Source organism: Pseudorca crassidens, chromosome 3 (genome assembly GCF_039906515.1).
Source record: "Pseudorca crassidens isolate mPseCra1 chromosome 3, mPseCra1.hap1, whole genome shotgun sequence".
NCBI lineage: Eukaryota > Metazoa > Chordata > Mammalia > Artiodactyla > Delphinidae > Pseudorca > Pseudorca crassidens.
This window is the reverse complement of record NC_090298.1, coordinates 167,704,237-167,731,299: the sequence shown is the minus strand read 5'-3', so window position 1 is coordinate 167,731,299 and position 27,063 is coordinate 167,704,237. Positions and strand designations below refer to the sequence as shown.

The window sequence follows — 27,063 nt, the reverse complement described above, 5'->3', positions numbered from 1 at the left end:
ATAACACTTTTTGTTGTTATTGTATCTAGTTTTGTGGTTATTTTTGATCCATGGCAAATGACTTCTGTAAGTGACACAATGTTTCCTATTGACTTCAGTAAGAGCAAAGGGAGTAGATTTAAAGAAGAACATAAAGCAAATGGTAGTGTGAGCATTTGGCGGAATGCATGATTGATATACATTATCCTGATGTTGCAAGCATCTGCAATTCAGGCAGGACTTGGCAGATACAGCGTCTCTGTGCCCCTCATGATGTGAACTTACTGAGGCCAAAGAATCTCTCCAACACAGCTCACTCACCACACCAGCAAGTTGGTGCCGGCTATTGGTTCCTCTCCATGTGGGCTCCTCCACAGGGTGGCTTGGGCTTCCTCACAGCATGGTGGCTGGGTTCCAAGAGTGAGTGTCCCAAGAAAATCAGGAGATAGCTGCATTGCCTTGGATGAACTAGCTTCAGAAGTCACATGGAGTCACTTCCACCATAGACTAAGCTCACCCACATTCAAGGGCTCCTTCACAGAGGAGCATAAAGGTCACATTGTTAGAAGAACATGTGGAATGGGAGATGTGGTTGCAGCCATTCTGGAAAATATACCGTCTTCCACAGTTATTAACTCCAATATCTGAAGACCAGGTCCTGGGTAATTATAGATGATAATGATAAACTTTATTTAATTTGCTGTTAAATAAAGTAAAGCCCAAAGTCTGTATAAATATCTACAAGGTCACAGATGAGGGGGACAGGGAGGCACAGACCTCCCCTATCTCCCCATTGCTCACTCTGCTCCTATACCCTGAACACACTGCCTGGTACATAGTAGCTGCTCAAAAAACATGTCTGTTGCGTGACATGAAATAATAGTGAATCACATCGTGAGAAGGTTAGTTCCTGATGATTTCTCTTCTAGTCTTTCTAATTCCTTCAAGAAGGAAGCCTTGGCTTGGTGTTCACAACTCTTAAACTCCTCTCTGGCACCCTCTTATCTTCCTAATGGCAAGAGAACAGACCAAGGGTTCAGACCCCGGGACAGGTGACTTACCTGGTACAGGGCCCTGCCTGTTCATTGATGTCTCTCGAGGAGCTTCAAAAAATACCAGTGCCCGAGGCCCACCTTCAGAGATTCTGGTTTCATCAGTCTGGAGTATAGACTTTAAATTGGGGTATAGTTGACTTACAATATTATATTAGTTTCAGATGTACAACATAGTGATTCAATATTTTTATAGATTATACTTCATATAAGGTTATGACAAAATATTGGCTATATTCTCTGTGCTATACGTCACATCCTTGTAACTTTTTTTTTATACCTAGTAGTTTGTACCCCTTTATCCCCTTCACCCATTTTGGCCCTCCTACCAGCCCTCTTCCCTCTGGTAACCACTAGTTTGTTATCTGTATCTCCACCCTGCCCCTGACATTTCTTTAAAATCAGCTGGGTAAACAACACGGTCCTACTATATGGCACAGGAGACTATATTCAACAACCTGTTATAAACCATCGTGGAAAAGAACTTTTAAAAGAATGTATATATATATATATATATATATATATATATATATATATATATAACTGAATCGCTTTGCTGTACAGCAGAAATTAACACAACATTGCAAATCAACTATAATTCGATAAAAATTTTTTAAAAATCAGCTGGGGATTCTCATGTGCAGACTGGGTTAAGAATCACTGAGCTGCAGTTAATGGGACTTCCCTGGTGGTGCAGTGGTTAAGAATCCACCTGCCAATGCAGGGGACACAGGTTTGATCCCTGGTCCAGGAAGATCCCACATGCCGTGGAGCAACTAAGGCCATGTGCCACAACTACTGAAGCCCCCACACTCTAGGGCCCAAGTGCCACAACTACTGAGCCCACGTGCTGCAACTACTGAAGCCCGCATGCCTAGAGCCTGTGCTCGGCAACAAGAGAAGCCACCACAAGGAGAAGCCTGCGCACCACAAGGAAGAGTAGCCCCCGCTGGCCGCAACTAGAGAAAAAGCCCACGTGCAGCAAGGAAGACCCAACTCAGCCAAAAAATCACTGAGCTGCAGTTAATCACACTTTTTGTTGTTACTGTATCTAGTTTTATGGTTATTTTTGATCTATGACAAATGACTTCTGGAAGTGACCCAATGTTTCCTGTTTAAATACATCAGTGTGAGCAAAGGGAGTAGATCTTAAGAAACAAAAAGCACATAGTAATCTGAGCATGTGGCAGAATGCATGATTGATACATGTTATCAGGCACAAGTCCCACAGCTACAAAGTAACATTTTGGACCTGGGGAGTCTAGCTTCCAGTCTGTAACTGAACTGCTATATTAGGTTTCTATCGCCCTCTAGTGGTCCAGTTTATTTGCACCCAAAGGGAGGACTTCGTATGAATTCCCCTACCTTTCACCTTGTAGGTGGTTCAGCCCTCGGAGACTTTTTTGGAACCCTCTTTCTGGCCTTCAGCACGTTTCCTGTACCTTCCCGTTTCCTGCCAGCCACAAATGTACACACAGCCACTCATAGCAGTATCGAATAAGACCAAGCTGGAGCAGAGCCTAGTGGGGTGTTGGAGACCTACCCCAGATTAACTTCAACTCAGAGCAGAGCGTGAATATCACACTGAGACACCTGTCTCTTGTCCCATAGGCAGTGGGGAGCCATGCACGGTTTGGGAGCAGACCAAAACTATGTGCAACAAGGCATTTCCCCAGAAAAGGGCACTACACTGGACATTTGCAATTTTCTCCCTCTTAGCATCATTCTCCCTTATTTCTTTTTTCGGTACGCGGGCCTCTCACTGTTGTGGCCTCTCCCGTGGCGGAGCACAGGCTCCGGACGCGCAGGCTCAGCGGCCATGGCCCACGGGCCCAGCCGCTCCGCGGCACGTGGGATCGGGGCACGAACCCGTGTCCCCTGCATCGGCAGGCGGACTCTGAACCACTGCGCCACCAGGGAAGCCCCCATTCTCCCTTTTTTATTTTCTGGCAACAGTCCCTGATCTGAGGGCTCCCTCCAGTATAAGCCTGTAAGTCACCTTTGTGTGAATTTTTAAATGGCAGCCCTTCTGGGAGGATGCCAACTCATGACAGGCACAAAGCTTAAGAGAGGACTTTGACCCCCACTTGCTCCCTCTTCCCCCCAATCAGACTCACAGTCAGAGTGAGGCTCCCCACCCTCCACAGAGGAAGCACATGCCCAAGTCTGGCCACTCAAAGGGCTGCATCCTTCTCGCTACCGGGATCGGTGGAGGCGGTTGCGAGAGGGCATGACCTAACACCAGCCAAGAGTGACTCTGGGAGCTTTCTTAAATTTTAATTGAGGTAAAATTCACATAACGTAAAACTAACCATGAACCGTATTAAAGTGTACGATTCAGGGGCATCTAGAACCTTCCCAGTGTTGTGTAACCATCACTTCTATCTAGTTTTCCAAGACCTATTCTTCACCCCGAAAGGAAACCCTATACCCATTAATAGTCACTCCCCATTCCCTCCTCTCAGCCCCTAGCAACCACTAATCTGCTTTTGCCCTCCCTTATGGATTTGCCTGTTCCAGACATTTCATATACGTGAAATCATAGAATATGTGCCCTTAGTGTCTGGATTTTCACTGAGTGTAATGTTTTCAAGCTTCATCCATATTGTGTCATGTGTCAGAGCGTCATTCCTTTTTAAGGAGGAATACTATTGCATCGTATGAATGCACCACTTTTGTTTATCCATCAATGGACATTTAGGTTGTTTCCACCTGCTGGTTCTTATCAACAGTGCTGCTATGAACATTTCTGTATGCATACTTGTTTGAATACCTGTTTTCAATTCTTTGGGGTATATGTCTAGGAGTGGAACGGATGGATCACATGGTGATTCTATGTTTAACTTGTTAAGGAACCAGTAAACTATTTTCCACCACAGCGGTACCATTTCACATTCCTACCAGCACATCACAAGGGTTCCAATTTCTCCATGTTTTCATCAGCACTTATCTACTGCCTTTAAAAAATATTATGGCCAACTTAGTGGGTGTGAAGTGATATCTGTGGTTTTGATTTGCATTTCCCTAATGATTAATGATGTTGAGCATCTTTTCATGTGCTCTTGGAGCTTTAGTGTATACTTTTCTACTTGGAAGGCTAGAAGCCTAGTGGCAGCCACCTCCTACCCATGAGGCAGACCAGAGGGATGGAGGGAACCTGGCCCTGGTGACATCATTTGAAGCCTAGATCCAGCCACACCTGCAGCAGGCTAACTTCAAAGGTATATATGCTGATTATCCTTTTGTCATTCCAGCCAGCTAGAGTTGAACATTTTGTCCTTTGCCACCCAGAGTCCTCCATGATGGAGACTGGGACTTGCCAAGGTCCCATGGTTAGTTAGAATTACACACTGGATGAGTACCTAGACCTCCTTCCTACCTGCCCACTGCCTCCATGCCCCAAGAGGAGGCTGTAAGGAGGAGTCAGCAGGGGTCAGGAGACAGAAGCTGGGGACAAATCATGGCCATGTATTTATGGATAGAGGCAAGAGGATTAGGAAGCAGATGCTTTTCTATCCGCCTGCCCCCAGAAGAGTTTGAATTGAGATTCTTAACTATCAGAGTGTCAGATGTCCTTTAGAGAATATCATGGAAGCACAGCTGCTCTCCCCACCAGAAACACCAGGACACAACATTTTGCAGACAATTCACAAGTCTGTAGAAATTCCCTCCGTCTCCACACCCTCCTCCCACCACAATCCATCCTGAGGCCATAGGTGAAGAAATTCTGGTTTCTAGAACAAGAAAGTCAGAAAGACCCAGAAGGAGGAGACCTGAGATCCAAATACAGTCTTTCTTCTGACTCACTGTGGAGCAAGGAGTTTGGGGGAAGGACAGTCCTGGCTCAAGTCCAGGCTGTGGGGGCCTGGGCAAGTTGCTTGCCCTCTCTGAGCCACATCTATAAAATGAAACTATTCTTGTCTATCTGGAGGAGGGTGTCGAGGGTTATTAGGTTCAATGCTGTGTGTCAGGGACATGTAAATATGAGGGGCCCCTCTCCTTCCAATGTCCCCATCTCTCCAGCAGGCCAGATGGTCTTGCTTCTTCTCCTTTTGGAGTGATGCAGTCCAGGGGCTTAGATAACATGCCCAGAAACCCATCTTCTGCAGAGAACGTCAAGTGGTTCATGGATACGAAATCCGTCCCGGCCCCCCCAGGTTAAGAACCTCTTACTCTGAACTCTCTCTCATTTACTGAGCTCCAACGGCAGCTTCCTTTCTGTTGTTCCACTTCATTCCCACCCCAAAAGTTTCACACCTGCCATTCCCTCTGCCCAGAATGGTCTTGCCCAGTTCTTGGAATGGCTGGTTTCCTTGTTATTGAGGGCTCAGCTGGAAAGTGCACTCCCCACTGATCATCCATTTGAAATGGGCGCTCCCCACCCCATGGTCTAGAGAACATCACCATGCTTTATCTTTTCTGCAGCACCCATCAGTGCCTTGGTTATGTGTCTTTTTATTTATCTAATGTTGTCTCCTCATTAGGGGAGGGACTTTGCCTGTCTTTGTTGTCATATATCCCCAAGGACTAGTGTCAAACATATAGTAGGAACTCAGTATATATTTGTTGAAGAGATGAATGACTGACTGAATGAATGAATGAACAGGTGGGAAAACAGATGAACGGAGGGATGACTGAATGATGTGGATGGATAAATGAATAAATAGATGGCTAAATATGGATGGATGGATGAATGGATGGATAAATAATTAAACAAATGGTTAGACAGAAGGATAAATGAAAATAAATGGATGGCTAGATATAGATGGATGGAGGGATAGTTAACGGCTGGATACATGGATGGGTGGAAGGATAATGAGTAATGGATGATGGAAGGATGAATAATAAATATATGGATGGATGGATGGGTGGATAAGTGGATGAGTAGATGGACACATGGATGGTTCAATGGATGGATGATACATTAATGAATAAGCAGTAGATAAAAAAGATGGATAACAGATAAAAGGATGGACAAATGAAGGAACAAATTAGTGGATGAGTAAATTAAAGGATAGCTAGATGGATAGTTCAATGGACAGTTCAAAAGATGGATGGATGGATAAATGGATGGATAAATTACAGAATGAGTAGATGGATGGATGTTTGCCAGACTCCATGTTAAGCACTTTATATGTTATCTTGTTTTATCTACACAGAAATCCCAGGAAGGAAGGAATGTTTTACAGACATGGTCCTTGAACTTCAGAGGCAGGAAAAAATCGCTTACCCCAGATAATACAAGTAGGAGATGGTGGAGCAGAATTCGAACTTACATCTGCCTGACTCCAAGCCCTGGGCTCTTAACCGCCATGGAGATCACCCTCCCCTTCTCCCCTCGCTTTGAGAGCCTGTACCGGCCACTGCAGCTCCCGTACTGATGCCCGTGCCCCAACAGTACCCAAATCACCCAGTCCTGGCCTCCAAGTTGCTCTGCTGTCAACCCCACAACTCCATGGGAGCCGGTGTGAGCCCGTGTGAGGATCTGTGAGGTCTCTGCACGCATGTGTGAGTGTAGAATGAGGTGACTGGAAAACATGTCCCTTCTCTGGGATGCCCCCCAAGTACCAGTGACATTGCACAGCCGAAGACAGGTCCAAAGAGTCTCATAGTGACCGCCACTCTTCATAAGGTGCCCGGGGACCAAGCCCCAGCCTGAGGTCATTCCCAGTGGCTGCCACAGAATCACAGCACCAGGTCATCCAGCCTGGTCACGTGACAACAGTGAACCAGGAAGAGGAAGTGAAAGAGAACAGGGTCAGGTTGTGGAGGGGAGCTCTGCCAGGCAGCCGCCCAGGGTCATCAGACTACAGCACAGAGAGGCTGTGAAGTCCATCCCCTGCCTCAGGATGGGGCCACGGAGGACCAGGAGGATGGGGAAATGGAGCTGGAGGGTGGAACTGCGAGTGTCTCTCAGTCTCCCCATTCAGGTTTCTGTCCTCAGGACGCAGGTAGCTGGGTGGTCAAGAAGCTGGCGGACCTCAGCAGCTATTGTTGTCATCACTGATCTCCACGTAGGGCAGCCCCATGGGCCAAGTGTCCCGAGGCCAGTAGCAGACTTTGAGAGTTTTGTCCGGCATCTCATACGTGGCATCCACCATGGCCATGATGACAATGCCATAGGGGAAGGTGATGCTGATGAGTACATGCCTATGTGACAGGGTGATGACGGGACAAGATGCCCCTGCAGCCAGCTTGATGCCCCCATCCCCACCTCTCCCTACCTCTCATGGATCCTGACCATCCCAAAGGACCTCCTGGACCTGATCTCCGGACTACACCGTCCCCCAACACACACAGACATACATACACACACACATCCCAGTATCTGTGCCTCCCCACCCTGCCCCCAGGCTCCTGCTCCAAGCTCTGGCATCTGAGAGTTTCTGCTGCTAAGGCCCAAGACCACAGGGCAAATGCTTACCAGATGCTGTGCAGGTAGGAGAAATTAATCCACTGCCAGAAACTGCAAAGCCAGTGGTCACTGATCCAGCTAGTAAACGCAAAAGCCCATGAAACCATGGTGACCTCAATTAGACGCCAAAGCTCCTTATTACTGGTCCTAGGGAGGGAAGGAGGGAGATCAGAGCCTGACTCAGCTAGCAGGGCCCAAAGGAGCTGACGGGAAACTCCTCCATCCAAGGAGATGAGGCTGGGAGGAGGGAAGGATCAAGGGGGCAAGCGGGGAGAGGGCCAGATCTGTGCTAACACTTGCTGAGCCCTTACAAGATGCCGGGTCCTCACAACAATGCTATTATTCCCATTTTGTAGGTGAGAAAACTGAGGCACGCGAGATTAAGTATGTCCCAGCCCCACCCCAAGGTTACACGGCTAGTAAGTGGGGTCTGATTCAGGTTTATCAGAATGCAGAACCCGCAACCAACAAGGCTTTCCGTGTTTGTGTTTTGGGGTGTAAGTGTGTGTGCCCCTGTGGGTCGGTGCATGAGAATTTATGTCTATGTGGCTATGAGAATATATGTCTGTGTGTGGGAGGGTGTATTCTCTGAGGCCATGTCTCAGGACAACTCAAGATTGGAATCTGTGTTTCCCAAGCAGCAGAGCTAACCCACTGTCCCTTAGGAAACAGTTTATCAGGGATTAATGGGGCAGTAACTCCTTTATGGATAAAAGCACAAGCCCTGCCCGCTAGCCTGAAATGGGACAGTTTGAACACCAAAAAAAAAAAAAAAAAAAAATCATCAGAATTGGTGAAATCTAAGGAATTCCCCAGTGGTGCAGTGGTTAGGACTCTGCGCTTCCACTTCAGGGGGCACAGGGTCGATCCCTGGTCAGGGAACTAAGATTCTGCATGCTGGGCAGTGTGGCCAAAAAAAAAAAAAAGAAAGAAAAAAAATTAAAATTAGTGAACTCTGAATAAAGTCTGTGATCTAGTTAACAGTATTGTCCCATTGTCAATTTCCTCCTTTTTGAGGATGGACTGTGGTTACATCCGATGCTGCCATTGGGGGAGCAGGGGGGGCATCTGGGTAAAGGGTACACAGGACTCTGTACTATTTTTGCAACTTGCTCTGAGCCTCTAATTATTTCAAAATAAAAAGTTAAAAATATAGGATAGTGACTGCAATGGATTGAAACACTTCAGAGATATAAACACCCATGAGTTCATAATAATACTTAAAGAAAAAAACCACTTCATTGGTCCTTACTAGAGATGGCTAAGGTGCCAACTCATTGCTCTAGAAGTTGATTTTTAAAAGGGAAAGAATCAGTGCCCTATCCTGTCTTTCCTGTCCAAACTGTATTTCAAGGTGGATGAGCAAAAGTCCTTCTATCTGGATGGATGAACTCCAGATAATCAATGCAGAAGGAATAACAGAATCTGAAAATCACCCTTTTGCACCCTCTAATGAGGTCACAGATGGAGATGGCATGAAACAGCTGCTGGAATCATTAGGGGAAAGGTCAGTAGGAAACTTTACAATGAAGGGTCTGGATGACAACATCCGAATCTACTGATCAATCTTAATGGCACTAAATGTGGGACAACCATTCATCATGGGGTCTTGATTGGCTGGAACAAGCAGCACCCAGTGCCACACATGAAATGAAGAAATTAAATGTAAGTCTAGATCTATTAATTTTCAGGAAATACAAAAATAAAAAAGAAAGAAGGAAAAAAGAAGAAAAAGAAAGAAAGAAAGAAGGAAAGAAAAAGAAAAAAAGAAAGAAAGGAAGGAAGGAAGGAAGAAAGAAAAAGAAAGAAAGAAAGAAACCACAGCAATCAGTCGGCCAAATCCATAATGCAGGATGTTGTACAGGACAAACGATGGATCGAGTTTCTGTTATCAAATCAGAGGCGTGAAGAAAGGGGGAGGGGGGAGGGAGGGAGGGAGGGACTGCTATGGAATAAAGAAGGTCTGAGAGACTGTGTTTGCCTTCTGATTTAAACAAGACCAGGTGTAAGAAGATGTCTTTGGGAAACTGAGGAAAGTTCAGTGCAAAATGGGTATTAGATGCTATCTTAAGGAAGGATCTTCTATTCGTCCCTCTAGATCCTTCCCTGCCTTTCTCCACTCTGCCCTGTGCCTCAGAGGGCAGCAGGGGCAGGGGAGCTAAGCTATGTGGACCTCGAAATAAATATTCCAACAGTATCCTCCATCTACCCTTTGGTTCCCTACTGGGGCTCCCCATTGGCCAACCCAACTGGAAATCATTGGGCAACCCAACTGGAAGCCCAAGGACAAGGGAGCCCCTGGATTTGGTCCACACAACCTCCCTGTGGGATCGGCTCGGGCTGGCTACAACCAACAACTGGAGGCCACAGCTCTTGCCAAGGAGACGCCCCTCTGCTAGCTCTCTCCTTCCAGATTCTTGCAATCACTTCCTCCCATCACTCCCCATCCCAGGTCTCCCGATGATCACAGAATCCCGCCGTTATTAACACAGAGCTTCTAAATGATCCCTAGTGATTTTCCTACAGTCTGCCCTCTCCTTTGTAAGGAAACGTTTTATTCAACTCTCCTCAAAGGGCCCCATTTGAGAGTCCCCTCTCTAGCCTGCTAAGACCTAGTATGGGCTAAAAATAATAATTCTTTATCAGGTGAGTGAAACCCTGAACAATGAATGGGTGACATTATATGAAATCTGGGGGGAACATAGGACGCAGGTCGGCAAAATGCTAATGTTTGCTGGGGCTGGTTAGTGGGCACACGGAGGTTTGTGATACAATGCTCTCCACTTGTATGTGTGTTTGGGGGTCTTCAGAATAAAAGGGACAAACTCTGCAGTCAGAGACAACCTTAGGTTCAAATCCCGGTCCTGCCCCTATTTGGTGAATGATCTTGGGGAAGGGACATCACCTCTTTAACACAGTGAGGTGTTGTGGGTTTTTTTGGCGGGGGTGGGGGGCGCGGTTCTTGGAAGGGAAAGGGGAGCCCCCTCCCCGGGCACCTGCAGCCGCCACCCACTTTTTATATTCCTGGGCCACGATGTAGACGATGTGCAGGGCCATGCTGTTGAGGGCGTACGCATTGATCATGGGCGTCAGGAAGGACAGGAAGGTACTGACCACGGTGGCGGTGATGACCAGGCAGATGTACTGGGGCCTGGGGAGAGAAGGGATCAGCCGTGGGGGGTGGTTGGGGGGCGTTCCTGTGGGGTTTAGGCGGAGCAATAGGGTGCTCTTGTCGCAAAGACGGATGAGAAAAGGCAAGCTCAGAAAATGGTCTTAAGACTCCCAGGTGGGCTCAGTAAAAGGTCTCAGGGGTCCCAGGAGGATCACATGAAATTTCCCAGGGAACCCAGGTGGGCACAGGCAGGGTCCAAAGGGGGTCCCGAGGTAGGGGATGGGTAGGATGACAAGGGGGTCTCAGGGAAGCTCAAGGGGGCTTAGTCAGGTCAGAAGAGGGTTCCAGAGCCCAGGAGAGTTCAGGCAAGGGATTCAGGTGAGCCGGGCGGGATTAAGGAAGGAACTACAGGGGTCCCAGTGGCTATTAGGAGAGGGGTCCTGGAAGGCTCAAGTGGGTCACACAGGGTCAGGAGAGAGATTCAGATGGGTCTTGAGGTCAAAAAAAGGGCCCAGGAGGATCCAATGAAAGATTCCGTGGAACCCAGGTGACAGGCTCAGGGAAGAGGTCTGTGGGCCCCAGGTAAGCTTAGGCATGGGGTTCTGGGACCCCATAGTGGGTTCAGACAGGGTCTGGAGAAGGTCCCAGCTATCCAGGTGGGATCAGAGGAAGAATTCCAAATAAGCAGTAGGATAAGGGGAGGACTTCCAGGGGTCGCAAGTGCACTCAGAAGAGGGGTCCCTGGAAGTCCAGTTAGATCAGGCAGGGTCAGGAAAAAGTCCTGGGGTGTTGAGGGGAAGGATTCCAAACACCCCAAGAGGGCCTGGGCAGGGGACCCGGAGGATAGGTGGGCTCCAACAAGATCGACAGGGGACCGGCCCTCGCCCCACCTGTTCTCCCCTAGGAAGGCAGGGAAGTAGCAGCGGGGCATCCATATGCTGTAGCCACTGGCCAGCAGCCACAGAATAGCGATCTCATCCAGCATCTGGCCCAGGAAGCTGAGTGTCATGTGAAAGTACATAGAGAACAGACCTGGAGCGAAAGACAAAGGCAGGTGGTCAAGGGAATTGTCCCTTCCCGCCCCCACAACCGTACTGTCCCAGCCCCCCACCTACCTACGACTGTGAAGAGGATGAAGGTGACCTAAATGTAGCGGGAACGTTTCTGGACATATGGGTGCATCAGAAACATCATGAGAGGCCCAAAGATGAAGAAGGTGACATTGCTGAACTGGAGAAGGAAGGGGGAAATACGGGGAGGGGGTTGTCAGACAGAGGACGAGGAGGGGGGCTGCCCTTAGTCATTACCCAGTCGGTCACCTATCACCTTTCAGGCAGTTGATCAACCCAGGGTCTATCCATCTTTCAGCTGAACTTAACAGCCAACCAGTCATCAGCAGATCCATAACTCCATCCATTATTCTATGGGTTCATTCATTCATTCAATGCATGTGGCAAAGTCTATCTACTAACTTTCCACATTTTCCTTTCGGCAATAGTGTTCCCCAAGTTTGAGCTGGGCGTCCAACTACTCAGTGAAAGACTACATATCCCAGCCTTCCTTGCAGCTCACTGTGGACTTGGGACCTGGTCTAGCCAATGGGATAGGAATGTAAATGAATCTGTTGCTTCCAGGTCAGTCCTTAAGAAGCAGCTTAAGGCTTGCACTCTACATCCTGTGGACTGAAATGCAAACTTGGTGGTCATGAGTTGGCCTTGGCCTTGTAGACAAGGAAAGACAATGTAATACCCTAGTGACTTGCTTCTAAAAACAGCAGGAAGCAGAAGTGATGGGGCATGACTTCCACCCACAGGCTCCTGTGGAGCCTTCCATCAGGTGGCTTCCACCTGACGGTCGCTATCTCAGAGCACGAGACATTGGAGCTCTAGCCACCATGCAAGGAGACGGGGTACCCTTAAAGCTGCCATGCTGGAGAGCCCATGTGGAGAGACCACAGAGAGATCGAGAGAGATGCTGGAGGAGCCCCAGCTATTCCAGTCCCCAGAAGTTTGACTCTTCCCAGCCCAGCTACCACACACAGAAGTGAATGAACCTTCAGATGATTCCAGTCCCCTTCCCCCCTTCAAGTCACACCAACAGTTGTCAAGTGGAACACAGATGAGCTGTCCCTGACAAACCCTATCCAGATTACTGATTCATGAGCAAAAAGAAATAAATAAATAAGCGGTCATTGTTTCAAGCCACTAAACTTTAGGGTGATTTGTTATGCAACATCAGCTAGCTGAGACAAAGAGGAAATATTACTGTGGGCTGGGGTAGGAGAGGAGAAAGGTGTATGGAGGCCAGCTGGCACCGCACAGCTATGCCTTGTCCAGAACCCCATGATTGCACAGCTATGTTGTCTGCGGATTAGTGATTTGCGTCCTTATAATTAGGCATTCACAATGTTCTGGGGCCCAGGCAAGGTTTATTATTCCCAGAATCTTTTCTCATCCTCAAAACAACCCTGCCAGGTAGGTTGTGCATCACCACACCATAGAAGTAGATACTGATTCTCAGAGTGGTCAAATGGTCCAGCCCAGGTCACCCAGCCAGTAACTGGAGAATCCAGGATTTGAAGCGAGATCCCACGTGAGTTTCTTGAGACAAGAAGCAGAGTGCTGTTTATCACAGAAGCAGAAATTGCTTCATAGACCTCAGTTGATGTTTGATAATAACACATGATTCAGATAACTAACAATGACCACTAAGAATATGGCAGTTATGGCAGACAGCGGGAATTGAGCACTCAACAACCATCCTCCCTTCTTCCTCCTTGACCAAACTGATTTGGTTCAGTATTAGGAAGACATATCCTTCTTGGGAGGCAAAGGGGAATAACAATGGGCACAAGCTAATCTGATTCTCTCCTTCTTCTATGTAACAAGGCCACCAAGCTAAAGACTACATTTCCCAGATTCCCTTGCAGCTCCACACAGCCATGTGACTGAGTTCTGGCCAGTAAGACATGGGCACAAGACATAAGTACAGCTTCTAGGTTGTCTTCTTAAAGGGAAGGGGTGTGCCTTCCCCTCAATCCCTTTCTACTGGGATGCAGATGTGGTGGGATAGCTTCTTGAGCCATACAAATGACAGCAATGGCCTAGAGATGGGAAAACAACCATATAGAAGGAGCCTGGATCTCTGGTACCCCAAAGCTCTCACACCAGCCCTGGGGAGCTTATAATTGGATGTTATGTAAGAGAGAAACAAATTTCTATCTTCATTAAACCATTATTATTTTGGGTCTCTGCTACAGCAGCTGGACTTATGTCTTAACTTATAGATACCCCCTTCCTTCCTTGTTAAATAAACCAGAATTTTGTTCAGGCATCAGGAAGACATGGCTTTTAGGGAGGCAGGATTTGGCCCCAGGGCATAGATCATCCCTATTGCTAAGGATTGGTTAAGGAATGAACGTGTGGTATAATTCTGGCCAATGAAACGTGATGGAAGATCTGATGAGGGGCTCCTGGGAAAGTTCTCTTTACTGAAATCAGACTGAGTGAAAAGCCCTTTGGAGATTGTTGTGATGTTTCAGATGTGGCAGCCATTTTGCAACCATGAGGAAACAAGGTTGACAGCAAAAACAAATACTTGAGGACAGTGGTCTCAAACATTTTGGTTTCAAGATCTTCTTATATTCTTAAATATTACTGAGGACCCTGAAGAGCTTTTGCTTGTGTGAGTTACATCTATCAAGATTTACCTTATTAGAAACTAAAACCCCAAAACTTTCAAGACACGTGACTACACAAGCCCACATTCGTTTGGCCATCAGATAGATGATGTCATCACACGTCATGCAGCCTCTGGAAGGTTCCATTGTACCCTCGTGAGAGAATCAGAGTGGGAAAAGGCAAATAATACCTTAATATTATTATGAAAATAATTTTGACCTTGAGGAAACCCTGAAAGGGTCTCAAGGACACCAAGCAGGGTGGCGCTTGGACAATATTTTGAGGACCACTTCTCCAGGGATAGCAGAGAAGAAAGATGGGAAGAACAAAGTAGCCTGATGATGTTGGGCTCTGAGTTAATCTATTCCGGAACCATCTACCTCCAACTTCCATTAAAAAAAAAAAGATATTGTCCTTTCTATTTAAGCTGTTTTAGTTGGCTGTTTTGTTTGAAACCAAAGCATTCCAATGAACGACCTTTGGGATCCAAGTGGTGTGGGATTGGATACATGTTCCCTTGCTCATTAACCGTGGAGCCTTGAGAAGGTAACTTCAATCCCTTAACCTGCCATCTCTGCATTTCTGACATAGGCATAACACCACCTGCCTCTTCATGCTGTTGACCCAAAGGTCCCCAAGCCTCACTGGACTCATAAATACAATTAAGGTCACAAGAACATTTGCACCAGAATTTCAACGGCTCAAAGTCCCCAACTGCTGATGCAGGACTTTGATGCCCCTCGAAGCCTCCCCCAGATATGTTGGGGTCACAGTGAGTATCTCACATGGGCTCAGAAACAGGTGTTCTCATGGCCTCAATCCACCTGCCAATTTGAGGTCAACCAGCTTGCTCACTCAATGACACCCTTCCCTCCCCCCAAAAATCTTCCCCTTGTAAAGGTCTCCTAAATTGTCTGCATTCCATCTTAGAAAGTGAAGAAACAGCACCCTCTTAACTAGGATGCTCTGTTATTTTTCAGAACCCCAGTATTAATGACGCTGACTCAAAAATACAGGGCACAGTGGTGGGTGTGGGGAAAATCATTCACCTGATACAAGGTCAGCATCTACTAGCCTAGGTCCTGGGTACCTGTACAGGTTCCCAAGACAGGAGGCCTCCTGATTCCAGGAAAGTCCACAGCTCTCCTGGGGCAATGGGAGAACCAGCTCAAAGGTCACAGTTTGAGAACCCAGCCTTGGCAAACTGGTTCCCCAGCCCATGGTCCCACCTATGTCCTTGTTTTCCACGCCAAGTTCTCTGGTGTTTGTCAATGGACAGGGTCAAACACATCTCCAGGAGGATCACCCAGTTCACAGTGGCTACCCCAGAACACGGAACACCCCCGACCTGCCCTGTCTGTATCATGAGACCCTACCCCACCGGAATAGACACCTGTCCCAAAGCAGGATATCAGACTTTTCTTTGGTGAATTTGAAACTTGGAGCAGACACAAAGCCTGGGAGTCACCATAACCGTGTTGCACCGTTGGCAACTCTCTAAAGAGGCCCTGGGATATTGTCATGATGTTTAAAATATGGCAACCATCTTGCCACCCACGAGAAGACAAGGGTGAGAAAAAAAAAAGCAAATACTTGAGGGTAGTATTTGCCCTTCTTCTGAATCCTGCACACCTAACCTGGGTCACAGCCTTCCCAAAACAACTCATCTTTCCATTTTCTAAGATATCCCACAATCTTTCCAATGCCTTCTTTCTCCCCCTCCGCCCCCCTTTGGTTTCTTTCTTTGTTTTGGTTTTTGCTTAATCTACCATTCTATTGCCTGAATCCAACAAACCCATCAGCACTAGTAATATTAGCTAAGCTTCTTTGGTAGCAAGCAACAGAAGATGATTCTGGTGAACTTACACTATAAATATAAATGTGTGTGTGTGTGTGTGTGTTTGTGTGGTTACTTATTTAATTAACCAAATCATTCATTCGTTCGTTCGTTCATTCATTCATTCATTATAGGGAGCTCATTAATCAAAGGAATTGCAGAGGACAAGGAAAACCAGAAACCAGAACAGCTTTGACCCTCTAATGGACAGTCTCTTCAGGGGGCAATTTTGGGTATGAATGAAAACAACTGTGTCCAGTCCTTCTGTCCAAGCCCAAGCTTCAAATTCTGGAGAGTGTAGCCTGGGCCACATCCCATCCTTGGCCAGAGGAGGGGGACCACCTTGATTGACCATCCCACCGAGGCCATAACCAGGTGGTTGATGAAGGGAAAATGGGGCCATGGATACTGAATGGGCAAAATCCCAAACAACTCTGATGTTCCCTCTGTCTTCAACCAAACGGCAGCCCTTGGGCAAATCAGGCATAGCCTGCAGATGCTGAGCCATCCAGCCTCCCAAACTGTTAAGCCTCCACTCAAAACACGTCCGTGACTCTCATCTATAAAATCCAGATTCTTAAGCTTGGCTTATAAACTCCCTCCATGACTCACCTTTCTCCACCTTCAACTTTATAATCTGGGTGGAAGGAATACCTCAGTTCTGAATGAGCCATCCTTTAACCTCCAGGAGTTCACACATACTGTTCCCACTGCCTGGAACACTCTCATTCCCACTCACCCCTCTTCGCCAGGCCAATTACTCCGCCTTTAACCTGGGCATCACTTTCTCCCTAAAGCCTTCCTAATCCCCCAAGGCAGGGTCAGGTGGCCTTCCTTTGTGGCCCTGTGCCGTCCCACTTTCCTGACACTTGTCTGGAACCATCTGGCTCTCCCGCTAAACCTGGCTTTGAGAATGGGGACTGTGGCTTCCCCCTTCTCCATTATAACCTCAGGAACCAGAATATAGTAGGTGCTCAATAAATCCTGTTGGCTGGCTCTCAAAAGAATTCAGGTGGATCACCTGTCACACACATGAAAACACTTGGCAGAGGGTCTTGCATCTAGAAACTTCTGAATAGAAGGCGCTACAACTGTCACTTTCCAATCTATTGACAGCCTGACGTTACAGATTGTTCTTAATCCTAGCACACCCCCTCGAGGTCCGCCTTTCTAGTTCTTGTTTGGCAACGGGGAGCTTGAGTCTCAGAGAGGTGGAGTGATTTCTCTGAGGTTGCACAGCTCTGGAGGACTCCGAAGTTTGCTTTGACCCCCCTGCTTTGAAAGAGTGGAGGACTAGATGGGTGGTGAAGATGAAGAGGGGCTCCCCTGCTTCCTGGCTGTGTGATCTGGTGTCTCTGGGTCCCCCTTTCCTGCACCAGTGAAGTAGGAGAGGATCATCAATGCCACCGTGAAGGTTGTTGGGGGGAGAGGGATGCATGAGGCCAGGCATTGAAAAGCTATTTCGCCAGGGACATGGTTTTGGCTCAAGAAACAGCAAAGGCTGCTGCTGCTCTTGTTACTGTTGAAGGAGATAATAATAACAGGCTTGTGGTTGGTATCAATGCTCCATGCTAAGTGGCCTGCAAGATGAAGACAGGTGTTCTCAATAACGTCCCTGAGTGTGCAGAATGAGGACAGAGCAACGGGCAACGCCTATAACTAATGGGCTCCGAATGCCGCCGGGGTTTGTGATAGAATCAGAGACCACCCTGACACCAGCGTCTCCCGCTCTGCCCTCTGGGGCTGAGCCCCCGCGTTTCCCAACCACCGGCCCTACCCAGACTCAGAGAGGCAGGCAAGGTACCCGCCCGAGATCGTGGCCAGTCCTGAGCTCTGGACACAGGTGAGCTGGATTCCTTGGGCCCCAGCCCCAGCAGGTGCCTTCACTTTCATTCATTCATTCATTTGCTCAACAATCATTCCTTCAGTACCTACTACGTGCTCAAGGACCTTACCAGTGCCTGAAAACAAAGTCACTGCCTTTACGGTGTATCCAGTCAGAGTTTGGGGGATGCTCTATGCTTCATTTTCCTCCTCTATAAAACAGAGGCCCTATCTCCGAGCACCACGGTGAGGATTCGAGAACTGAGTGCCACGGGACCAGGGGGGTCGGCAGTTTTGTTCACTGCTACAAACCCCAGGTGTCTAGGACAGTGCCTGGCACACAGTAGGTGCTCAGTGAATTTTTGTAGCGAATAATGCATGCAAAGAATACGTGTCAATAATGCACATATGTGTCTGATGCATGTGCTGTGTACCATGGGGTGACTATTATTCTAGAATGCTTTGATGTTTTGATCACCCGTACCCAGCAGGACGTCTGGTAAGTGGATGTGGCTGGATCCTTAGGACCGGAAGGAGGAAAAGGGGGAGAGATGGAGGGAAGGTGGGGAGAAGGAGGAAGGAAGGAAGGAAGGAAGGAAGGAAGGAAGGAAGGAAGGAAGGAAGGAAGGGGATTGACCTGAGTAGACGCCTCACCTCAGTCTTTTTCACTGCTTACTGCTTTATCATCTCTGCCCTCCCCACCGGACTGTGACTTCCAAGAGGACAGGAAACACCTGTTTTATCCCCAGCCAGTAGGCTGGCATGCACTCAAGAAAAATATGTTGACTCGGTCAAATCAAGAAACATGGCCGGGGGGCTTCCCTGGTGGCGCAGTGTCTGAGAGTCCGCCTGCCGATGCAGGGGCCGCGGGTTCATGCCCCGGTATGGGAGGATCCCACATGCCGCGGAGCGGCTGGGCCCGTGAGCCATGGCCACTGAGCCTGCGCATCCGGAGCCTGTGCTCCGCAATGGGAGGGCCCACAACAGTGAGAGGCCCACGTACCACAAAAAAAAAAAAAAAAAAAGAAACGTGGCCGGGGGTGGGAGGGATAAACTACAGTTTGAGATGAACAGATGCACACTACTGAATATAAAATAGATAAACAACAAGGTCCTACTGTACAGCACAGGGAATTATACTCTATATCCTATAATAAACCATAATGGAAAAGAACATGAAAAAGGGAATTCCCTGGTGGTCCAGTAGTTAGGACTCCGCACTCTTACTGCCGGGGCCCCGGGTTCAATCCTTGGTCAGGGAACTAAGATCCCGCAAGCTGCATGGAGCGGCCATAAAAAGGAAAGAAAAGAAAAGAAAAAGAGTATATATTCTTTTTATATATATGTATATATCTAAGTATATGTATATTTGAATCACTTTGCTGTACACCAGAAACTAATACAACATTGCAAATCAACTACAGCAAAAAATTAAAAAAAAAAAAAAAAACATGGCCAAACCTCCCCTTTCTCTTTCTCCCCAGTGCCGAAGCTCAAACTCCCACCACCACCCCTGGCCCTGTCACCTGCCGAGGACCCCCGTATACATCCATTCCACTCATGCACATGAGTGTCAGTGCTGGGCTGGGGGCGTGGACCACCAGCCACAGTCCCTCTCCGCATGGAACTTACTTGCATGAATTAAGATGCACACGACATTGTTAATCACTCAGTAACTGAGTGGCCTCACAGCACTGTGCATAAGTGAGAGACTCTGAGACTAGGTGGCCGGGGTTTAACTCTGGCACTCTCAGCATTCACACGCTTGCAAGTCACATGCTGTGCAACCCTGGGAAGGAAATGTACCCTCTCTGAGCCTTTATTTCCCCCATCTGTAAAATGCGGAGAATAAGAATTTTATGAGGATTACAGTGCTCTTTTATTTGACATTAACAAAATTAATGTCAAATAAAATTAATATATGAAAACTTTCTCATTTCTCTGTGCTATATGTATTTCTAACAACAACAATAATAATAGCTTCAACTTATTCAGTGCTTAGGATGTGCCAGGAGCTGTGAGTTTTTTTAAATACCTCTATTTTTTAAATTACAATATAACTCACAGACTATCAAATTCATTCTTTGCAAGTGTACATAATCTATTCAAATGTTGTGCAACCATCATTGCTAATTCCAGAACATTTTCATCACCCCAAAAGGAAACCCTGTACCCATTAGCAATCACTCTCCCTTCCCTTCCCCCAGCCCTTGGAAACCATGAATCCACTCTCGGTCTCTGTGGAGTTGCCTGTTCCGGATGTTTCGTATCAACAGAATCGCATACTGTGTGGTCTTTTGGGTCTGGTTTCTCACTGAGAATCATGTTTTCAAAGTTCATCCATGTTGTAGCATGTGTCAGTGCTTGACTCCTTTTTAAGGCTGAATCATATTCCATTGTGTGGATGGAGCACATTGTGTTTATCCATTCATCCACTGATGGACATTAGGGATGTCCAGTAGCTGTATCATCCTCTCCATCGTCCTATGAGTCAAAAATTACTAGCACCTCACAGAAATCCCCTTTTTGCACAGGTACTCGGTAAATATTTGTTGAATAAAAGGAATGAATGGGGACTTCCCTGGTGGTGCAGTGGTTAAGAATCTGCCTGCTAATGCAGGGGACACGGGTTCGAGCCCTAGTCTGGGAAGATCCCACACGTCGCAGAGCAGCTGAGCCCGTGCACCACAACTATTGAGCCTGCGCTCTAGAGCCCGCGAGCCACAACTACTGAAGCCCGCGCGCCTAGAGCCCGCGCTCCGCAACACGAGAAGTCACTGCAATGAGAACCCCGCGCAACGCAACGAAGAGTAGCCCCCGCTCACCACAACTAGAGAGAGCCTGAGCGCAGCAACGAAGACCCAATGCAGCCCAAAATAAATTAATTAATTAATTTTTTTAAAAAAAGGAATGAATGAATGAGTTTTTCTTCCCTAGCGTGTACCACCCCCTGGCAACCTATACTCTTGACTCCTGTTTATTGCCTGTCTCCTCCATCCCCCAGGACACCAGCCCCACGAGAGCAGGCATTTTTGTCTGCTTTGATCACCACTGCGTCCCCAGAGCTGGAACAGTGACTGGCTGCACCAATTCCCAATGAATGAAGAGTGAAATAAAGGGGTCATTTCAATCTGACCCCTGTGTCAGCCCCGGGAGGCCAGCAGGTTGCAGATCAGCGCTGCCTGTTTTTCCGAAGGAGAAGAGAGGCCCAGAGGGACCTATCGAGTCTGGGTCTGGGATGTATCATGAGCATGGTCACCAGTTTCATGCGTGCAATTATTCAGTTAATCGCATCTCTCCTCCCTGAGGGCAGGAACCATGCCCTCCTCGGTTCTGCGGGACCTGGCATACAAGAGGTACCCTGTAATTAATTGCTGTTGCTGTGAGTTTTGAGGAGGAGAAAGGCAGAAGAGGGAGGTGTGGTTTAGAGCTCATGGGACCTGCTGGTCACAGCCAGGCGCTCAGAGAGGGGCGGGCCTCCCGCCTGGGTCACACAGCATCCAAGGAAGAGAGAGACTGGAGTTACTAGCACACTGCAGAGGCCAACAGCGCCAAGGCTATCGGAAAAGAAGGTGGGGACGCTGTCGGAGGTGTGCACTGCAGCCTACACCCTCCCCGCTCTCATCTCCCTGTCTCTTTGATACCCACCCACCCCCAGACTCCCCCTACTCATCCCCACTCCTGTGCCTTTCCTATGCAGCTCCCCACGCCAGGCACACCATCCCTTTGTTCTGAATCTGAGCATCTGAGAGGGAGTTTTCTAGAGAGGATGAGATGCGGAGCCTCTGAAGCTTTGGCAGGATCCCAGGGAAGAAATTCAGCAGCACGGCTGCCTCTGGGAGCCTGGGGCGGGGGGCCTTGAAACATCTCCCCACACCACTTGAAACTCTCCTAAGTTGTCAGCAGCCCAGAAGGAGGCCACACCTGGAGGCCACCAGGCCAAAGCAAACAGGTGCCCACACCCCCGACCTCTGCTCCTGTTGGATCGCCCTTCCTGGCTCTCGGTTAGACTGTGAAACGCAGCCAGGTGTTCCAGCTGCCCCCAGATCATCAACTCCCCCATGCTCTGAAGTCAGCCATGGCTCCCGCGTGCCCTCACGATGCAGCACGCGCTCTTTTGCCCTGCTTTCCTGATTTAGCCCCTGGAAACCTCATCAGCACTTTTTCTCTCTTTCGTTTCCTCCCCCTCAGGCAGGCAGCCTGGGCGTTGGCTCGAAGCTAACAGTTCTTTTCTCTCACCTCAAGACCTTTGCATATGCTGTTTCCTTTGCCCCATACACCTTAGAGAACATTTACTCATTCCTTAAGCATCAAGGTTCCCTCCCCATTCAACAAACAGAGGCGTCAGCCTCCACCCCACGGTTCCTCACCATCCCACATCTGCCCCCTGTTTTTCTCCCTTTGCCACGAGCTAACTGTGGGGGTGTCCATTTCTAATTCTGAACCACCAGCCCAACAACCTGGGGGCACTGAGCCTCTCTGGGACCCCAGCATCACCCAGCACAGGTTGGTTTACAGCACTTTTGTTGAATGAATGAGTCCGTCAGTGAATACAGGATAAATTTCAAACACTCCAACTCAGCATTGAAAACTTCATCTTTCTCTCTCCCCATATTTTAGCCACAGAGACATACTTTCCCAAACTGGTTGTCCCTCTTTTACTTCCAGGACTTAGCACACCCTTTTCTTATCTTCTGCTCTCTTTCCCAGACTCCTGCCCTACTTGGCGAGGTCCTATTCATCCTTCAAAAGCCAACGCCTAGGTGCCCTCCTCTAAGAAGCCGAGTCCTCCAGTGCGTCCTTCGTCTGTACCCTGACCGTGTGCTGGGCTGGGCTCTACTTCCTCCAACCCCAGGCTCAGAGCTCCTTGCACGTAGATCAACAAGAAAGCAAAAGATTCTTCAGAGAACACTCTTTTCCAATTACGAGCTGTGATTCCTAAGGGGATCATGACAAAATCCATGTGAACAGATTTAAAATTTTTTTCTGCTATATATGTGGTCGTTCATTGACATACCTAGACCGAAAGCATGCTTTTAAAAGCCTGCCTAGGGTTTCCCTGGTGGCGCAGGCGTTAAGAATCCACCTGCCAATGCAGGGGACACGGGTTCGAGCCCTGGTCCGGGAAGATCCCACATGCCGCGGAGCAACTAAGCCCGTGCACCGCAACTACTGAGCCCGTACTGAGCCTAGAGCCCGTGTTCTGCAACAAGATAAGCCACCGCAATGAGAAGCCCAAGCACCGCAATGAAGAGGAGTCCCCGCTCGCTACAACTAGAGAAAGCCCGCGCACAGCAACAAAGACCCAATGCAGCCAAAAATAAATAAATAAAATAAAATTTAAAAATTAAAACTAAAAAATTAAAAGCTGCCTAGTAGTTTGACATCTATTCAAGCCCTACAAAGATTAGTGAAAATGTTATGGCTTTTGTGTGGTCCATGTGCTAAGGATGATGTTTTCAATTTTAAAAGGGACTTCCCGGGCTTCCCTGGTGGCACAGTGGTTGAGAGTCCGCCTGCCGATGCAGGGGACACGGGTTCGTGCCCCGGTCCGGGAAGATCCCACATGCCGCGGAGCGGCTGGGCCCGTGAGCCATGGCTGCTGAGTCTGCGCGTCCCGAGCCCGTGCTCCGCAACGGGAGAGGCCACAGCAGTGAGAGACCCGCATACCGCAAATAAAATAAAATAAAATAAAAAAATAAAAGGGACTTCCCTGGTGGTCCAGTGGTTAGGATTCGGCGCTTTCACTGCCAGGGCCCAGGTTCGATCCCTGGTGGGGAAACTAAGATCCCACAATCCCTGAGGCGCAGGAAAAAAAAAAAAAAAAGTTTGAAGGAGGATGTCATGGAGGGGAATTTTGCATGAGAGCGCACGGATGCGGAAGCAGCCCACATCTGAGCCAGCCCTCTCTCCGTGCCTTCTGCAGGGTGGGCTGGACAGGGAACTTTCTGGACTAGGGAACGCAGAGAGGAGGAGTCCAGAACCCCACACCCTCTTCTCAGCCTCCAGGCACCAGCACATTCAGCCCTCTCCCATTTTACAGGGAAGGCCACCGAGGACCAGAAAGGGTCGGTATCTCTGGCTCAGGAGAAGCAAAAGCTGGGGCGACCTCAGGGACCCTTTGAATCTCAAACTCTTGCCTCCCAGCTCTGGGAAGTGGTGAGGTCAAAGGTAACAGAGTCAGAGCAACCTGACACTGAGCTCCCCTCCCCCAAAAGAACACCTCTCCCGGATATGCCAAGTTCAAATCCCACCTCTAAGTACCACAGTTACCCTGGGCATATCCTTCAATCTCCCTGAACGCCTGTTTCTTAATCCGGAAAATGGGATTAACTAACTCTATATACTATACATGCTGCCTAATCCCCAATGTCATGGTGAAGATTAGATGAGGTTTTCTCAGGCAAAATGTTTTGGGCAATGGCTGGCACACAGTAAGTGCTCGGTAAAGGCCATTATTTGCGTGAATTCATGCTCACCATTTATTGAGCACGTACTATGTGCAGGGCACAGAGCAAAGGACATTGTCTCATTATCCACCAATCCGGGAGCTCCAGGAAGGCAAGCCCACTGCCTTATTCACCACAGTGTCCCCAGCACCCCACACAGGATAACTGTACGTGTCTCTGGTCGCTTGCATCTTTCAAGCTTCGGTTAAATGCCATTGCCGTTGAGGCATCCAAGAGTTTTGAGCCCTTCCAGTGTGGTCCTGATAGCAGGGGCTGGGTGAAGGATGACCAGCCATCCTATTTTGCCTGGAACTGCAGGGTCTCCTGGGACACGGGACTTATGGTGCTAAAACCAGGACAGTCCCAGCATACTGGGATGAGTTGGTCACCCTGGGCTGGGGATACAGCTGAGAACAAGGCAGACACAGCCATCTCCTCCAGGAAGCCCTCCCTGATCCACCCCTCCACCAATGGCTCAGGAGCTGCCGCTAGGCTTCCCAGAAGCTGCCTGTGCGCCTCCCATTACAGCACCATCATCCTGGGTTGTGGACACCTGGAGTCGCACCTGTATCCTCTGCTCTGGGAGGGCAGAGGCAGCTCTTTTCCAGGTTACGGCTGCATTTCCAAAACCTACCACAGAGCCTCATGCCTAATAAAGACAGTCTAATGAATGAAAGCCAGAAGGCAGGCGTTGCCTAACAGATGAGCAAACTGAGGCTCAGAGAGACGGCTGCTCGGGTAGGATTTCCCAGCGGGGAGGTGGAGCAGCTGGGGTTTGAACCCCTGTTTGCTGAGACTCTGTCCCACCAGAGGCTCCCGCCCGGCCCTCACCGTGTTGTAGAACTCGGCCACCAGCTCCCAGTGCTGGAAGTTGCTCTCACACCAGTCCACCTCCGAGCTCTGGTAGGCGAAGATGCTGGGCATCCTGACGCAGTGCCTGCCATCCGCTGGCTGCGTCTGACAGAGAGGAGCACGGGAGCCTAGAGAGGGCCGGGCCCAGCCAAGGCGGGGAAGAGACGGTGGGGTGCCCCACAGCAGGCAGAGAGGAAAAACCTGCTGGACGGCTCCCTGGTGGCACCAGGACAGCCTGCCCAGTGTGGTGGTGGCCAGCCGCTGCCCTGGGCATAAGCAGAGGGGTTGGCACTGTCCAGGCAGGGCAGGGGTGAGTGGGGAGGGGGCCTCCCTTCCCTGCCCCCCTAGGAGTGGGAGTTAGGGGGACTGTTTTTTGGAACAGTAATTTAAAATAATGGTGATGGGGACCTCCCTGGTGGTCCAGTGGTTAAGACTCCACTCTCCCAATGCAGGGGGCCCGGGTTCCATCCCTGGTCAGGGAACTAGATCCCACATGCTGCAACTAAGACCTGGAGCAGTCAAATAAATAAATAAATATTAAAAAAAAATAAAGTAATGATGATGATGATCCCACTGGGATGAGTACTTTGCCATCCCCACTTTGCAGATGGGCAAACTGAGGCAGAGAGCAACGTCATTTGCACAGAGCATGCAAGGTGATGACACCAAGATGTGAAAACAGGCAGGCTCCAGACTCCGAGCTTCTTTTTAATTTATTTTTTCTTTTCTTTTTCTTTTTTTTGACCGCACTGTGAGGCTTGCAGGATCTTAGTTCCCTGACCAGGGATTGAACCCGGGCCACCGTAGTGAAAACGCCAAGTCTTAACCACTGGACTGCCAGGGAATTCCCCAGACTCCAAGCTTCTAACCATTAGGTTTTACTACCTCCACATCGCCAAAGCTCCACGCTGCTGCTTCCCAGATTAGGGCCAACAGCTGGACACCTGCCCCAACAGACTCCACTCAGCTCCCTTGGAATCCTTGGTGATAGAAACGCCTTTGGGGGCTTCAGTCTTCCTGTCTGTGCTATGGAAGGCTAGGCTGGATTGAAGCCATTTCTCTTGGGTGGACAAGACCTCATACACCTGGAGTGTCCCAGCTTCCACCAAAGCATCCCTGAGGGGAGGAATCTGTGGAGTTCTGGGCCTGGGGTCCCCAGTCCTGGCTTCCCAGGTCTGTGGAAAGCTCTGGTTTGACAGTCAGACAGGCCTGAGTTTGAATTCTGAGTTCCTCCTGTTCCTAAGCTGTGTGGCCTTGGGCAAGTGAATGCACCTCTCTGAGCCTCAGCTTTCTCGCCTGTAAGATGGGAATAATAATAGTACCTCCCTCTTAGGGCTACTGTGAAGATTTAATGAGCTGATACAGCATTTCCCTAGGAAGAAAATTTTTGGTGATGGTGGCCCTGCACTGAGAATCACTGAACTGTGTGGCGAGAAATCTACTTACTCCCTTTTCAGTTCTCAATAGTTCCAGGAGAGGGGCTCAGTTGGTGCTAATACATGTTTATGCCTCAACATTTAATCCCTTTGCTTGTTAAAAAGCCCTTCAGCAGGCAACAGTATCCAGCTAGACTGTCTTGATATTATTTACATGGTATTTATTTATTTCACTTTTTAAAATAAATTTATTTATTTATTTTTGGCTGTGTTGGGTCTTCATTGCTGCTAGCGGGCTTTAAGAATTAAAAATGGTTAACGTGGTACATTTCATGTTATGTCTATTTCACCACATTTTTTTAAAGTAATTAATTTAGCTTTTTAAAGGGGGTGTCATTTGACAAAATATCTTACGTAAATAAGAGTTTCAGTGGGGGGTGGATATAGGAAAACCCCGAGGGTCCTCTGTAAATTCGAAACTTGGGAA

At 48.5% G+C, this 27,063-nt stretch overlaps 2 protein-coding genes across 2 annotated transcripts in view; both read right to left on the bottom strand.

Annotated features, from left to right (window-relative positions):
• MLLT1 (MLLT1 super elongation complex subunit) overlaps window positions 1–27,063 on the bottom strand; it is a 130,697-nt gene that overhangs the window by 68,929 nt on the left and 34,705 nt on the right. The gene's annotated exons all lie outside the window — the stretch shown is intronic.
• On the bottom strand, window positions 6,644–25,272 carry ACER1 (alkaline ceramidase 1). Its single transcript, XM_067730034.1, is given in 6 exon segments — window positions 6,644–7,181; window positions 7,456–7,593; window positions 10,460–10,597; window positions 11,449–11,590; window positions 11,674–11,788; window positions 25,180–25,272. Coding segments are annotated over 6 exon segments (795 nt in total). The 3' UTR covers window positions 6,644–7,012.